This window comes from Uloborus diversus, chromosome 7 (assembly GCF_026930045.1).
Source record: "Uloborus diversus isolate 005 chromosome 7, Udiv.v.3.1, whole genome shotgun sequence".
NCBI classification, from domain to species: domain Eukaryota; kingdom Metazoa; phylum Arthropoda; class Arachnida; order Araneae; family Uloboridae; genus Uloborus; species Uloborus diversus.
The window spans coordinates 139,632,947-139,650,868 of NC_072737.1; the positions used below are offsets into that span (position 1 = coordinate 139,632,947).

The window sequence follows — 17,922 nt, forward strand, 5'->3', positions numbered from 1 at the left end:
AACAGGTAAAAGTCACACGGAGCTAAGTCCGACGAAACGTTATGTTATTTGTTTGTCATATCAGAGTATTGACCAATCAAACCGTGCATCCTCAGCATGAAAGTCGCCTTCTTCCCCACGATGAAGTTAAAGCAGCAGCGCAAGAGGCCTTACAGGAATTTGCGAAAAATGCCTTCCAGGAGTGCTTCTAAAAGCTATACGAACGTTGGCAGAAGTGCATAATCGTTCAAGGTGACTATTTTGTAGATAGATATATGCTTCGGGAATGTGAACTATTCAGGGTAAGGTTTTATACAACTTAACCTCGAACTTTTAGATCATACTACGTACGTATGAGTTTTCAATTTACTATTTCATAACGTTTTTGAGTGACGCAAGATTACACGCATGAAGACATCACAAGAGAATTTGCGATAATTAACTGAGGAGGTGTTCAAATTGGATATCTGGTTATCTATATGTTCTTAGGTACATATGTATGTATAGATGTGCCGAAAAAACTAGTGAAGTATAAATTTGGTGAAAAGTAAAATAGAAATTTAAGTCGAAATCTGTTTTTTTTTTTTTTTTTTTTGTGATTACAATTCTTTATTCGTAGAAAGGAAGTAAAGTGAAATAAATCAATAATCCTTTAAATCCCTGACAATCTTATCAATTTATTTCTGTTTTATTATTATTATTTTTTTTTTTTTTTTTTGCATCGGCCAACGGCATCGGCCATCGGCCATTTGGAGGAAAACAATCGGTCATCAGCCATCGGCCATCTTTGAACAATCGGCCAACAATCGGCAAGGGCCAATGGCCAAAAAATGCCATCGGTCGAGCCCTAGTCACCTTTTACATTTACTGATACGTTAAATCCTGTAATGTAGCCTCCCCCAAATTATATAACCTATTGTAATGAACACAGAGCATATGAATGAAATCTAACTTTATTGGTTACATGGATTTCATGAAAAATGTGTTGATGGTTACGGTCCAGATTGGAATGACTTAGCAGTCATTGTATCATTCAACACATGACAAGAACTATAAATTGAAAATTTTATTAAACACATGAATATTTACAATTGTGTTCATACCTGTACGGATGTTATGCTGATGCAATTTGTATATTAGTTTTTCAGAGCTGTAAAAAATGAATAAAAAAAAAATAAGTACTTAACATCTATAATAGAGATACTATGCAAAAATTAAAAACATTTTTTTGCAGATAAATATTTCTAAGAAAAAAAACTACAGCACTGATGCCAAATTTACAGAAGGGGGGATGAATCATAAATAATTTTTGGGCATTAAATTTAGGATCTGGAGCTAATTTTTCCAAAAATAACAATTTTTGGCTATTTTGGCCACTTATAGAGGAAGGGGTGTGACCCTCTTTTTGCTTGATCTGTGCCGCAACATTATTTGAACAACCTAAAGATTTACATTAAGCAAAATTGTTGCAAAAATTAACTAACATAGCAGAGCACTAGGGCTTAAACTTTTTAAAGTGCTCAATAAATACTACAAAAAACACAAAATTACAATAGTAGGGCTCCCACAGAAACTGGAAAATAAATTTCCCTGACATGCGCTGAATAACTACGTAAAATCTCTCGCAGCTTAAGATGAAATTTTACAAATTGATGAGTATTATTCAAACTGCTTTCAGCATCTCCAAAGCCTCCTCCTTTTTCAGAGGACAATTTCTGGCAGGAGGCTGGAATGGGAAGTTTTTTGAAGGACAGGACCCACAAGGGGCTGTTAAGCCATTGATAATAAAGATAATAATTATTTTTACCTATTACAAAAGTTAATGTACAAAACTAAGTACACAGTTAACATTAAAGAGACATGCTTCCCAACACGTTTGAAGACAACAATTTTTAAGAAATGTTAAGGTTAAGGTTGACTTATGAAAGTTATGATTTTTCTGCATGACGATGTGCATATGCGTCTGATATGAGGGGGAAAGGTATGCAACTGCCCCTCATTTTTATAGAGTTAAAAAATTTAAAGATTCATTGAAAAATGATGTTTTACAGGATGGATTTATTTCATGAAAATATGAATTAAAAATTACAGCACTTTTCTTATGTTATTTTACAAAAACGGAATTTTGAATTGGAAGAAGGAAGTTTATGGTGGTCATTGGTTCTGTTTTTAAGGCTATATTCCACTTTTTTTTTTTTTTTTTTTGAGGAAATCGAATCAGTAATCAGTTTAAATCCAATGATAAAGCACTATCTTTAAAAAAAAAAAAATAATAAATAAATAAATAAAATAAACAGCTTCAAGGGCACTGCCACCTAAACCATTTTGCCTACTATTTGTACTGGTTATCTCAAAATTATTAATTTTGGCACTACACCCCCTTGCTTCTCACTTTGTCAATTCAAACCAAATAAATAAGTGAAGCAAGCTGTCCACATGCATGGGCATCTTGAACTTAAATTTTTGAGAGTTGGAAATTCTCAACTTACTAAGTGAAATTGAATTTTAATCAATGATAAAATATGATAGTGTACAATTACCAATGAGAGGAGACATTAGCCATCATTTGAAAATAAAAAGGAGCAAAAATGTAATACTGCAATACTGCCACCAAATTTGATGATGCCTCAAATAAAGCATGACGAATAAGGACATTTCTTGGGAGGTTACGGTGATCTCCCATGATCTTCCAAAGTGAACGCCTCTGTCCACATGTGGCTTTTTGCACAGAAAGTTTGAGAACTATGGACCAAGCTTATTGAAAATTACACTGACTAAAGAAATTTTCTTGAAAACAAAATTTGAATTGATTGTAATATAATTACTGAAAAAATACATTACAGCTGGTGACAATTTCGGAATCATTATCTTTTAAAATTTGTTAAAATATCATACATGGGATTTTGCATTTACATAATATTAAAAATCCAAAAAAAAGAAAAAAACTCACTTCCTTAAAACATTCCAAAACACTGTTTTCCGTGGATTTTACATTTAGTACTTCCACTTCATCATATTTGTCAGTGATGGGAAAGTTACTAATATCATCTAATACCGAATCAAATAATGCTGGATCATTTTCCAATACAACACTAACTTCAGGGAGATACCACATCATATCCATAGATGAAGTATAGAGTTTCTCTAGCTCCTTTTCACCCTCAGAATAAGAGCTTGTTGGTTCTGAAAGTATAACAACAATTAAACATCTGAAAAACATGCATTGAGAACATGACTGACTAAGTGATTTTTTAAAAGAAAACCTTCGTATATTACCTGATTTTGTGAAAGCAAAAAAAAAAAAAAGGCATTGATTTCTAATAAATAGAATCAACATACATTAAGTAATTACGAAGCAAGGAATTTTTTTAAACTCTGGAATATGAAGTTATGCAGCACAGTTGATAATAAGAAGCAAGCAAATTAAAAAAATATATATATTTGAAGGTGTTAAGCTTACAGGGCTACAGGGTTGATTGAATCGATTGAGTAACGATAGTCAAAAACTTCACTTCTATTGTATGTCAAACTCAGGCCTGTGTCCAGGATTTCATAAAGGGAGGGGTTTTGATTTCAATGTTTTTTTCATTCTGATCTGCATTGTTAGAAAAACACTAAATTGTGTCAAAATATTCATTTGTGTTTAATGGTCACAATGAAGGACGAGGGGCAGGGGAAGGGGAGAAGATTCAAATTCCAAGAAGATTTGGTTTTAAGTAATATTACCAATTCTATTTGTATTTTTTCAGTAGAACCTTTTTATCCGGTTGAAATTTGTAAAATTAAAAAACATGTGGGTCATTCCATGTCAAGTGGTTCAAAATTTCAGAAATTTTTTCACTCAAATTTTGTATTTCTTTGAAATTTGGCTCATCGATTGTACCTTCAAGGTAATCCAAAAGTCCAAATTTTTGGATTTTTATCTCTTTCATTTTTTATTTTTGAGATTTTTGGAAAAACCCTCCTTTTACATAAATGCTTGAGCATAAAATGGATGATAACTCAACACTAAATATAGATAGAAAAAAATGGTAAAAAACAATTTAAAGTACATGAGATGCTGTTTAATATGATATGCAACATGACTAATTTAGTAAAAAATTTCATTTTAAAAAATTTAAATTTAAAATTTGCAGAAAACATATAATGAATTTTTTCTAAAAATCCCCAAAAAATTTTGTGCCTTTCATCTTTGTACAAAATTTCAAGTTGGGATCATATTTTTATGAATTTTTGAATAAATTTTGACTTAAATAATGATATTTTTCAGATTCTATTTAGTTAAGTATGGGATTCTCTTACTGGTGGTGGTCAAATGAGTAGTAAGTAAACATGACTATGCTTGAAATGAACTGGCATAAACTTGTAGATTGGTAAGCCCCCCCCCCCCCACCACCACTTTTAATCTTTTTTTTTTTTTTAGTTTTTAAAATGTAAAAAAATAAATAAAATAAAACAAAATGAATAGTAAACTTATTTTAACGTGGTAAATGTTCTTCTTTAAAACAAGATGAAGTACATCCCCCTCCCACCCACCCACCCATACATACAATTAGCACACTATACTAGTATCATGTCTTACCTGGGGATTGAATTGAGAATTATTTTTACCACATATGTTTTCTTTCTTTTCAGACAAAGTGTTTCTTGTTAGATCATCACTTCATAAAATGCATTTGATTAATTCAATATCTGATAAGGAAAGTTATGATTCATTTCATTCCTTACCCCAGCACCAACCCTCAATTTCGGAAGGAGGAAAGAAAGTTTTCCCCAACCCAAGATCATAGCAAAATGGCGTTTCCCCAATGTTATTTAATTTGTTTCCCCATTCTTTTCACACAAAACTACGAATAAATCAAAATATCAGATCATGTCTGTCCACACATAATTTTGTACAACATCTGGAGTGCAGCTGTTTTTTTTTCTTTTCTTTATTGCTTGTTTTCTTTTTAATTTCTGTTGTAAAGGAGAGTAATGCAACATCTATCCATACATATATTAAAAGCAGTTATAGATCAAACAAACTTTGCACTTTTGAGCATAACCTTCCATGTTGTTAAGCTTCATTCCAGATTGCCCCCCCCCCCCACTCTACCATCCCACTTTCTGAAAAAAAAAAGCTGCAAATGAGTGAGGTTCTATTCAGTGATGTCAGGAAGGTTGCGTTTAGTTTATTCGGGAATTTTTTATGTGCCGTTTTTTTCTTTCTTTAAGAATGAATATTTTGACGGGAAATTTTACAATATTTTTTTTCTCACTAATTGAAGCCTGATTGTTGAACACGCATACGCATCACTTGACAAAACTCTTATTTTCAAGGCAGAAAGTGCAAAGCTGGGCAATGCAGCTATTAAAGATATAAAATAAGAGAAAAAAGGAAAAGAAGAAAAGGTTAAAAGTAGGGGATGAACCTCAATCTGGATTATCAGAGTATTAAACCACAACTGCATAAAATTAAAAATGATACTAAAAGGGGAGAAAACACTATCAATAAAAGTGCAAAAAGCAATACCTATCAGCATTGGACAAACATTATTCAGGTCAGAGCAAGCATCAGAGATTTTTGAAGTAAATTCTTCCTCTTGTTCTATAAAGTTACTGTTCGAATTGTCAATATGATCCTTTAGGTGAACTTTTAATGTTGAAGAACGAATAAAAATAGCAGAACACACACAGCAAACATATGCAGGGGCTCGATGACATTTTTCAAACAACTTAATTTCAGCAGATTTATTTTCTTCCCCTCCATTTTCACCAGGACGATGCAATTGCGACACAGAATTTGAACTACTTTCACCAGCTTTAACTTCTTGATTCCGTAATGCAGTTTCATTCGGCAGAATTTGCTGCACTGAAGGAAGTTGAAATTCTTGCTGACACTCTACCGGCAACGTGGTTTCCTCAAAGTTAACACGCAAACATTCTTTTTCAAAGTTTGGGCTTCTCAAGCATTCATCTAATATCGAAAGTGTTTCATTACATTCTTCAATATCAGGTTGTTTTGGTTCATGGAATTGATTAGCCTCATTTAACGAAGCCAATTGCGCTGAAATGGATTCTGTTTCTAAAGCATTGAGCAAAACTGTAGCAGCAAACATTTTTTTAAGTTCAGATTCATCACATAAGCCATTAAAAATAATTGGTTTTGATTGACTTTGCTCAAAAAAGTTTCTAAACACAAGCTCAGCTAGAGGATCTTTTGTAGTAGGAACACTTTCACATTCTAAGCTTTTACTTGGACTAGGTAAACAAGGTTCCTGAAGCTGTACATCACCAGTGCTTTTACACAATGTATTTTCAGATACAAGTTCATTTGTATTAATTTTTGGGCTATCTTTTGGCTGTAAATTAGCAACAGAATGAAACGTCTGGGAATGATTTTCAAAAGTTGATAAAGATGAGAACTTCTTATGACAAATGCTACAATGAATGGTAGCTACTTTATTACGCCCAGGTGAAAGACTTTTGACGTATCTCTTACCACCCAAATTATTGTGGTATTTCTTTACATGGGCGATCAAGGAGCGCAAAGTCTTGTAAGTATTTTTACATAGTTTGCAAATCTGTGGCACTGTTGAATGAGTAGCCTAAAAAAAGAAAAAAATAATGTTTACAAAAAAAAAAAAAACAATGCATATGCTAAACATTTAACAAATGTTCTTATTCTAATTTTCACATGATAAACAATTTTAACTCTTCAAAACTTCGGCAAGATATACTGTCTTAGAGAGGCAAGATATTCTATCTGTTGCAGAGAAGAAAGTAAACACAACACAAATATAAGTCAAAACAAGTTACAAAGTTACAACAATTTTTAAGATGGGATTTTGAATTAAAAAGGAGGTACGTCCTAATTTTGTTTTTAAGTGTGTAAAACGATCAAATAACAACTTTATTAATATTTTCTTTTTCTAAACCCTCTTCCTAGAAAAGAAGTCTTTATTTTTTTTAAAGTATTATAAATACGCTGAATAATAATGATGTTTTAAAAAAAAAAGAAATTAAGTGAAATAATTTGTAATAAGTTTAAAAATTTGTTTTTCATCATTAAATAATGAGTAGCAGCTTTCTCTTAATTATGATCAAGAAATATACATTAAATAATAAAGCAAAACTATCTCAACTTCTTAGATTTCACTTGCTCACTGATTATTTATTTTATTTTTCTTATATCTTCTTCAATTTCGATTTTTTAAAAGAAGACGGAAAACTTTCGCGGCCGAATAACAATATAATCAAACTCAAAAATTTTTCCTACACATGTTTATTTATTTTCATGTCTATAGTTCTACCCTTTTAAGCATTGGCGACAACCTAAATAGAAACCTTATGTTTTCCTTTTTTGTCCTGATATGATGAGAGTAAAATGTGTTAAATTTCCATCAGGCAGGAAATTTTTTTATTTCAATTTTAGCTATTAATCGAAAGTAGAATTATATCATTATTGTTCTGATACTATTTTAAAGAGAAAAGATTACTCATTACCCAAACATTCAAATTGAAAGTAACATCAGTTACAATTATAACAGAAACATCTCATAGGCGTTGTACAAGAAAACTTAAAATTCTGTAAAAAACTAGATGATTTATAAGTTCAACATGTGAAACAGGGCATATTTTAATGGGATTTTTTGGGCAATTGCCCACACAGTCAAATAAAATTGGCCTCACAGTCAAATAAAATTGCCCACTTACATTTTCCTAAATTTTTCCATTGGTTATGTGTTTCTATATATTTTTAATTTTTCTGTAAAAAAATGGAAGCATGACCCCTAACCGTTCCCACAAACAAAAGTTTTTTAAATCAATAAAACTATTAAACAACGATGTCTCGCACTCCAAAACTCATAGATGGCAGCACGTAAAACGTAAACAGAGTTTTATGGATTAACGTCACGTAATCTTCCGTAGCCATTTTTTTTTTAGGTGAAACTGGCCCCATGTGTCCTGTACAAAGCTTGTAGTGCATGGTCATTTGAAGCATTCGTTTTTGCGCTCTTTTTTATATTCTGTGTTGCAGTTGCATTCGATCGAGTATGCAAGTATGAGTGCTAAAAGAAAATCACAGCAGTAAATTTCTATTAAAGATGCATTTTTTAGTGAATCTAAGAAAAAGAAACTAGATTCAAATGGTTCTAATGAATGGTTCTTTACACTCTTTTCCTATCAAACAAAACGACCTTTAGCAATAATTTTCCTAATTCCAATTTTCACACCCCAACTCTTTTTTGAGGATTATTCAACTAACATAAACTGCACATTTTCAATCCCCCCCCCCCTTCGGAGGAAGTTGGAGTTGCCCACAGAGTCAAATTTCCTTAAAATATGCCCTGATGTGCAAATCTTCATTCACATGGTTAACTTTGATATTTTAGCTTGCTTCATGCTTAATAACTTCAAAACATATACTGTGCAAAAACTATGATGATAAAGCATTTTTAACTACTTTCTATAGCATCATAACGTAGTATATGATGCATAATGTAGTAGTACAGTTCATGACGGTTAATTGAATAAGTGGTTAATTGAACCAAACCCTTTAATGAATCAAATCGTCAATAACAGAACAAAATCCAGCTTTATTAAATATTAGTAGTACCCGCACGGCTTTGCCCGTAATAGAAAAATTGAAAGGTCTTTTGGTTCGCCTGTATATTTAAAAATAATGTATGGTGAATTTTCTCGCCAATTGGCCTAGTTACATGTTACAGTTGGCCATGTTACAGTTCCACGTTATGAAAATTTCGTATCTCGCCAATTGGTTTGTGCCCATGTTACGGTTCCACCTTATGATAATTTCGTAATTTACTCATCCATCTTATGATAATTTTGTTCTTAAAATTGGAATAGAAAAGGAACCATATTGAATTTTTGAAAAATCGCTTCGAGGAGCACACCCCTATGCTACAAACTAACTTTGTGCCAAATTTCATGAAAATCGGCCGAACGGTCTGGGCTCAATTGGCGCCAGAGATCCTGACAGACAGAGATCCGGACAGAGAGAGATCCTGACAGACACAGAGAGATCCGGACAGAGAGACTTTCAGCTTTATTATTAGTAAAGAAGCCACTTTGTGGAATCAAAACTGTTTAGAACAAACTAAATTAAAGTAAGCGGCCGCCACAGTACATTTTATTAAGGCATAATTTAAACAGCTTCATGTATCTCATGCAATATGATATAACATGTTTTCTAGTTATAATGAAAGATAGTGAAATTTCTGTTTTCGAGAAAGTTTTAAAAAAGAGGGAACAAAAAGTACTAAAGATTACAACATGTACATGCCATGCTATTCTGAAAGCTTGCATTCGATAAATTTTATAGAAACAAAATTGATTGTATTTGGAGCATTTTACATATGAATAAATAAAAAATTTACGTTTTCTTTCGAAAATGCTGATTTTCAGTCGACAATGACAATGACTCACAACTAAGAAATAGAAAACTTATATTTCTAAGAATCTTACTGTAATTTAAAGACAGGTAAATAAACATTGGACAGAAAATATTTCCGAGTTTTCAATTTCCTGATGAGCAAACTATCATCTGTAGCACAAATTTGAAAATAACAAATAAAGGAATGCATAATGACAATATTTTTTCTGTAGAACTTTTCTAAACAGAACTTTTCAAAAAATAGTTTACTTTTCTAAAGATTCACTCTGCTGAGTCTTTTTAAGTACACCGTTTAAGCTAGCTACTTTCAAACAAATTGCAGACTAAGAACAATATAGAATACCAAGTTTTTGTTGATGGCCAAGTTATCACTACTAATAATAAAGCTGAAAGTCTGAATCTCTGGATGTCTGCGAGGCACATAACACCTAGACTGTTGGGCCGATTTTCATGAAATTTGGCATAACTGCATAAGAAGAAGCTTGTTTGAAGTTTCTACGAGCATTGGAAGCTAAACCATTTTAAATGATTAAGCTCAAGAATAAAATAAAATATTGGAGATAAATGGAAATTATTTAAAAAGTTAAATTTGTACATTACTATGGTTATGTTTTTTACTCCCTTTGATTGCTTCGTTACATTTTTTCTTTTAAACATTTTTAAAAATGTGCTTATTTTGAAGATCAATCCTTAATTTACTGAAAAGGATTTAAGTTAAAATATTTTAACCTGATAAGAAAAGGTCGTCTGCTTTTATTTTCTTATCATTTATGGAATTATGTTCAGTAAATTATTAAAATATTGCTATTACAATGTTCTTTTGATAGTAATTAATTTTGGAAAAATATGTTTTTTACATTTTATCAGCAAGGAAAGGAACTTCTTTCCACAAAAAAAAATATTTCTAAGGTTTCTCCTGGTTTCTGTTAAGCTACATGCTAAGTTTTTAAACCCCTCAAATATATGAAGAGATCTTGGAAAACAATAATAATAACGCATAGTAGACGTTAACTGTAGTAAGTATACAGGCAAGTCAAATGACCTCTTAATATTTTTTCTAGGGGCAAAACCGTGCGAGTAACGCTAGTAACCAATAAGGGCAATGAATATATTATCCAGCCATGATAAAAAGTTATTTTCTTGCACCAATAGAGTCTTTTTTTCCTTTTCAGAAGCAACTGTGGATTGGATTAACCTCAAAGATTGTTTGTTAGGTGAATTCAGTGATATTATCATACATTTTGTCAGTGAAAAACATTTATTGTAAGTTTTGATGCTGTGGCCCGGGTGAAGCTTGGATTAACAAATTGCATTTAATATCTGAAAAGAGCTGGCCCAACAGCAAGTTCTTAATGTAGCTGTACTAAAATTATAAGTCACACACAATGCAAGCAACAAAAAAGAGTCATCAAAACAAATGATGCACATTTTTAGATCAATTTCTCACTTTCAAGTTAGTCAAACTAGTTGATAATAGAATAAACAAAAACAAGTATAATGAGCAAAATACCTCGTGATCCAAAACATGAGCTTTCTTGTTGCTTTTAAAGTCACAATACGAACAATGAAACATATTTCCAGTATGTTTTCTCATGTGGATGTACAGGCTTCCTTTTGAATTAGTTTCATAAGAGCAATTAGGACATGTAAATGGTTTTATATCTGTATGAATAAGACAATGCATTCGTATGTGAGACAATGACTTAGCAGTCTGGAAGAAAAAAAAGTAGAGTTAATGCACTAAAAATAATTCTCCATAAACAAATATTTTAGTTTACAGTAGAATCTTTTTTATAAATGTCTCCGGATCAAATTTGAATCTTAAAAAATAACTGTGTTCAAATAGATAATTTTAAAATATGATAGCAAGGACTTAACTAAAATTATGCCGAATATTTGCTTTTATTTTGACTAAAAGTACAGATATTACACAGACAGCAAAATAAATTACGCTACTCTAGCCCGCACTATTTATTCAAAAGACACATTTTTTTCGAATCAGAAGACAGTGAATAAATTCTTTCTTATTTCTTTCTCCTCTGCTTTTCCCTTTCTGAAATTATGTGAAAAATTTGTTTTGATATTTTTTTTGTGTCTTTTAAACAATTTGTTACAAAATATGATGTATTATAGTCATGATAAATGGAAATTATTTTCGAAATTAAATTTGTATGTTACTATGGTTACATCTTTTACTCCCTTTGATTGTTTTTTATTTCTTTTGAACATTTTTATCACACAGCCTGAATTTTTAAGGATTTTTTTTGCTTATTAACCATTCTACTTGCCCTGTAGCACATGACGTACGACGATATCGTAAAAGTTACCAATGCTATATCGATGCGTCATCGGGTCTCGATATAAAACAATGTCGAATCCGACAGAGCATACGCTATTGTGATAATATTGTTGCGCGTCATTGTAATGATAACGCAACCGTCATTGTGCAGTCATCGTTTCGCACATAGTTATGATGTCTTCCTATATCGTTTACAAGTCATTGTTAGGATAATGTAAGCGCCATGGTGTAGCGATGAGTGGTGGGTGAAATTTCAAAAATTTGAATTTTTTTTGTTAAAACTGGATTATATTTTTGATCTTTATTCCATTTTATCCATAACATAAAGGTACATCATTGAAATGTGACTATTATAAGCAATTATGTAACATGTCGTTTTTGTGATATCTTGACGATGACGCACTATACAGTAGAAACAATGAAAGATATCGGGTAGATGAAACGATATACGGCAATGACGTATAAATGACGACACGATATTGTGTGCTACTAGGATGGTTTATCTGGATTTTTGATGATCCAGTTTGCCTTTGGTTTCAGTTAGTCCGGATAACTGACGTTGTATAGTACTTACATTTTGCTCAGAAAATAACTAGTAAATAAAATAAAAACTTTTATTTTTTACATGAATCGTTCAGAAGTGAATGTAGTTAAGCCCAATTTTGGATACTTTTTGATCTTTGTAAGTCTTAATGGTACAAATAATCTGCCTCTTAGTTATTAAAGCATTTATATGTTGCTTTCTTTTTTTTTCTTTTTTAGATCAAACACCACTTTTCTAAAGCTTCAGCATGTATCATACATATAGGCATTAAAAACATCAATCTTCTAAATTTTTGTTTCATTGGCTTCTGAATAACTAATATGTACACAAGTAAAGTAAAAGCATTTGTTAGTTGATTGCAATATTAATCATCACCTTTTTACATTTCTTGCAAAAATACACATCACTTGACCCTGAAGTAACTGAAGATTCCTTTTTGTCAAACAAATTATCAACAAAACTGTAATTTATGGATTTTAAATGCTTCTCAAAACTTCTTTTTTCTTCTTCAGTTTGAAACACTGGAAGGTAAGATGGGTCTACTCGCCAATTAATAAGAGAGTTCTGGGAAGCAGCATTTACTTTTTTATTTTCATTTTGACCTAAAAGAAAACAAGCAGTATTAAAAAATCACTTATTTATTGAAGCAAATAAAAGCATAAACATTTCTCAAACAAATACAAGTAAAACGGACAAGAACAGCAGTAATATAAGACACCGGGACTATCAACCAGTTTCTTGAATGCAACAGATATGTATCATTCACTAATAATAATTAAAATAGTTGTCTTCACGGACAAAAATGGACGTAAAATCAGTGCTGACATACCTTAAATCAAAGTCTAAACAATGCACTTGATTTATAGGCAATGATGCAAAAGTAAATAATAAAGGTTGTTCAAGTGTTGGATCTTAAGAGCCAGTTTTTATAAGAACCGGGCAAAAATGGAGTGTTCAGATATACACCATTTTTGATTTTGCTCAAATTTTGTATGGTGGATTCTTTGAAAGATTTTAGAGGACACATATTTTTTCTTTTCTTCCAAAAAATGTTTTGAGGAACTGTAAAAATTCTTAAAGTGGAGCCTGACGTAGAGGTCTTCCAAAATCAACGTTTTTTAAAATGTGATTATTTCTGTGTATTAAGCATCAGACAAAAAAATTCTTGTGTTGACACTGGTTCCCTGCATTCAGGCTCAACCATGTTTTTTGTACACAATTTGTGTAAAAATATATATAAACTAGCTTTTACCCGCGGCTTTGCTCACATTGACGTAGTTTTTTTTTTTTGGGGGGGGGGGGGGGGTTATCGATTCAAGTAAATGGTCAACACAGGCAGAGGACAAATAGTCACCAAAAAATAGTTTGTCCCCAGTCTAGCCGATATTTCAAATTGCCCCCTTTCCTTTAATATATCAAAAGTATGATTAAAACTAAAAATCGGGGGGGGGGGGGGGGGGAATAATGAAATGTCGGCGAAACTGGGAAGACACCCAAAAAATCACACAACATAAATCAGGAAAGTAGGGGACTAATGTATGTTCACCGGCAAGAGGCGGAAGGCCGGAGGGAAATCCGCCTCCCAACTCCCTAATTGCGCCTCCCACCCCCTCCCATGTCCTCTCACTCCCCCTCTAACCTTGGGTTGATCTTCCTCCTGATAGCCGCCTCCCAGGGCCGCCGCGAGGACTCCTAGAAGGTTACGGGGTTTTTTCCCGCGTTTTTGAATATTTTCGCGCCTTTTTGGACTTTGTCGTTTTTTCTTCTAACCTTATACGAAGGTTTTCGCATGACCACGTTTTCGCATGACCGCATTTTCGCACGACCATGTTTTCGGACGGCCGAGTTTTCACACGACTGCGTTTTCACACTTTGTCATTTTTTACTTTTACGGAATGGCAACACTTGTCATGACAACTGAAGTTTTCGGGTGGCAACACTTGTTGCTATGGTAACCAAAGTCTTTACTTTTCGATTTTTACTTTTAAGAACGTTCGTGGTGCCATCTATCGTGACTTTGAATGTTTTTTTCCGGACTTAGAATATTTCCCTGAATTTAATTATTTTTATTTTTCGAGTGTCGGAGTTGGAATCAAACACCCAAACTTTGAGTTAGCAAAAACGTATGCTAACCACTGTGCTATATTTCCCATTACTCTTTCAGTCTTAATGTGAATCTGTACCATGACAACGAATATTACAATTTAATTAATTTTAAAACCATCAATTAATTTACTCTTTAGTACTAATCAAGACACATCATTAACTTAATTTCGGCTCATAATTGAAACTATCATCATTATTATTATTATTTTTCATAATAACACAGTTTTTCACTTAAGTTAAGATTTATTTAAATACAACCCATTTGAGATTTTTGATTTATTTCAATGCTTTGTGGACTTGAAATTTATTTTAAACTTTGATTTTCTTTTTCATGCATTTCAAACTTTATCATTTTTTTTTTACAACATTGATTCTTTGCATGAATTTCAAAACTTGCAACCAATTTATTCTTAGCATTAATTAACACTTATCATTAACAAATTTTCACGGAATTTTTTAAAATCATCTTAAATATGTTTTTTTCTTTTTTTACTTTTGTACAACAAAATATTTTTTCTAACTTGTTAAATTTTCTTAACTATTTTTTTTCTTTGTCAAATTTACAAAATAATTTTCTAACTTGTAAAAATTTCGAAGAAATAATTTTCTTAACTAATTTTTTTTTTTAATCTTTCATACAACAAAATATTTTTTCTTACTTGTTAAATTTTCGAAGAAATAATTAACTTAAATGTTCTTTCATACATTTTGAACTTTATCGTTTTTTCCTGTCATTTAGCACTTTGATTATTTTTTTTTTTTTTTCACTATTTTGCCGTTTTTCAATTATTTTCAGTCTTTAACTATTTTCTTACTTTTTAGTCTTTAACTAATTTCAAGCATTTCAGACTTAGATTATTTTTTCATGATTTTGATTTTTTTTTTAGTATATTTTAGAGTTTGATCATTTTCTCGCTTGTTTTTACTTTATCGTTTTTTTTTTCCGATATTTTTAAACTTAGAAATTTTTCACAATTAGTAACAGGAATCGAACCCTCAAATTTTTCGAAACATTATCAGGTCTACAATTTTCATCCAACTAATTTAATTTAAAAACTTGCAATCAATTTACTCTTAGTAGTAACTAACACTTATCATTAACAAATTGTCACGATTTTAAAAAAATCAACTTAATTAATTTTTTCATGCAAGCTAATTTCGCACTCAAGTTACATTTCATCACTACATATGCTTTTCAAGAGTTTCATTTAATTTATCACATTTTATTTAATCAACTCTATTAATTATTTTTTGATTAGTATTTAACTTAGGCATTTTATCGCATAGTATTTTACTTTAGTATTATTTTTTTTATTCATACAAGCACTCTTGTTAGAATAAAACAAAATTTTCAACCTTCATGAATTAGAATCACTTTGACTATTTCATTTTCCCAATAATATTTTATTTTACTTTAACAACTAATTTCTTTAACAAAATCGATATCATTTATTTTAGTCTTTATCCTTTTCGAACGATACATTCAAATGGTTAGCTATACGTTAAATTAAGAAACTTAATCTAAAATTTGACAAATTAAGTTATAGCTAAATACTGAGTAAAATTAAGTACAAAAGACTAACCTTTTTCGGGTGAAATCCCTCAAGTACCAGCTATCGCGAAGCTATTTAAAAACAATGAATGAAATTGTAATAAGTGGATTGTTAATTATAACTCAATCTCACAAAATTACAATTACACGCATGTTTTATTTGAAATCGCTGCATACGGCTGGCTGCCCATCGTCGATTTGCAGAAGGCATGCCGTGATATCGGCAAATCAACGCGGTTGTTGAAAAAAGCTACCCTCATCCTACAGCACTTCGGATCGTCCACACACACCGATGCGAATTGAGGAAATGACTTTATCGATATTGCTATCTACCCCTTTACCGATAACAGATAACAAACCCCACGTGTGAGTATGATTCACCCCTAGCAAGCACATCTTGTAAGTGATGTCACTGTTTCTGACCAATTAAAATTAGTTCACGTTTCTCAAACGTCACAGCAAATCTCAATCATAGATCGTTAATAGCCTGATGCCAGGTTTTCCAAACAAAATTTTAGATTTTAATTCGTATTTTCGAATTAATTTATTTTTCATTTCAAACTTATAAAAAAAATTTCCAACTTGTAAGAATATTTCTTTCAAAAACAGATTTTTGATTCAAAACAGTATGTTTTCAAACTTGTAATATTTTTCTACTTAAAAAATGAAATCAAATATTTTTTTTTCTTCAATCATATAAAATGTTTTTAAGAAATAATTTCTAAAACTTGTAATATTTTTCCACTAATTAAAAAAAATCAATTTTTTTTTTCAATCATATAAAAATAAATTTTTAATCTTACAAAAATAAATTTTTCCGCAAAAATATTTTTTTCAAAACAAAAAATAATATTTTTCTAACATGTTTTTTCTTTTTTCTTTTCAATCTTTTCAATCACTCTGAAAATGATTCTCCAAACATCCACTATAAACCAATGAATATTCACTTTAACCAATGAGAAGTGTACATAAGTCTCTTGCTACTGACGTCATAGAATATCACACGAACTTTTGAGCAGAGTGATTCTGAGCTTTGAAAGACGTCGTGAAATTTTGTTCTATGTACTTAAGATTTTTCTTCACCCGCTAGTGTTAAAACCTAGTTTGATTTATTTTTAAAGTTCACAGGAAGTTATTTTAGTATTGTGACTCCTAATCCTATGAGAGTTAAGAATGAGTAACGTTGGTGAAAATCATTCTGAAACTTTGAAGCCTGAAGATGAACAGATGGATGCAACGAACATGAAAATGAACATTGAGGCTTCTCCACAGCCTGATGATATGATACACTTGGGCGATTGTATTTTCACTTTAGTGAATACTTTTCGGAAACGTACACGCGTGCATATTAGAAGATATACGTGTGGGAAAGATGGTATTCTTCGACCAACTAAGGATGGTATTTCCTTAGAACCAGATATGTGGAGATCACTTATTTCAAGCCTACATAAAAATATAAATCAAAAATTAATCGAAGACCGTGATTTCGCTTTTGTTATAAAAAAGGACTTATGTGTATTCATCGAGAGTGCGAATGGTAACATCTGTGTTAGTGTGCAAAGATTGTTCAAACTGAAACGAGAAGTGTTCCAGTTGATGCCTGATAGAGTTCTACTTTTGGAAAGCCAGATTGACAAATTGTGTTACGCGTCCCCTTGTATCTCACGTAGTGTCAAAGACAAACTTATGACTTATACTCTAAAAGAGTACATCCTTTCTTAAATTGAGAAAAAATATCCCTGTGATTGTCGATGTGATAAAATCAGCACATATAGTTGGTAAATTGGCTGGTTCTCTACGTAAGTGTCTATTTGATGAACTCATATGCAACATAAACTACCTTTCTAAAAAAGAATGTATGGATTGTAAAAATGGATTCTTTTTTTACATGAGAGTGCATGAATGTGAATCATTAACAAGGGGTCGAAAGTTCGACACTTTTTTCGAACAGGCTCTTTATAATGTTAATTGGGAAAACTTGGCTCGTGACTTCGTTACTTTGAATGTTGATAGTCCATGTTTAAAATGTCATGTGTCTGATT

At 31.5% G+C, this 17,922-nt stretch overlaps 1 protein-coding gene across 1 annotated transcript in view; it reads right to left on the reverse strand.

Moving 5' to 3' along the window:
- Window positions 1-309: 309 nt before the first annotated feature.
- The window catches only part of LOC129225884 (zinc finger protein Xfin-like), a 49,597-nt gene continuing 31,984 nt past the window's right edge, over window positions 310-17,922 (reverse strand). The window contains exons 6-10 of the mRNA XM_054860414.1: window positions 12,598-12,824; window positions 10,890-11,090; window positions 5,495-6,569; window positions 2,930-3,162; window positions 310-1,129 (exon numbers count right to left, since the gene is read on the reverse strand). Coding sequence (XP_054716389.1) covers window positions 1,124-1,129; window positions 2,930-3,162; window positions 5,495-6,569; window positions 10,890-11,090; window positions 12,598-12,824 — 1,742 coding nt within the window. The 3' untranslated portion in view covers window positions 310-1,123. The remainder of the gene's footprint in view (window positions 1,130-2,929; window positions 3,163-5,494; window positions 6,570-10,889; window positions 11,091-12,597; window positions 12,825-17,922) is intronic.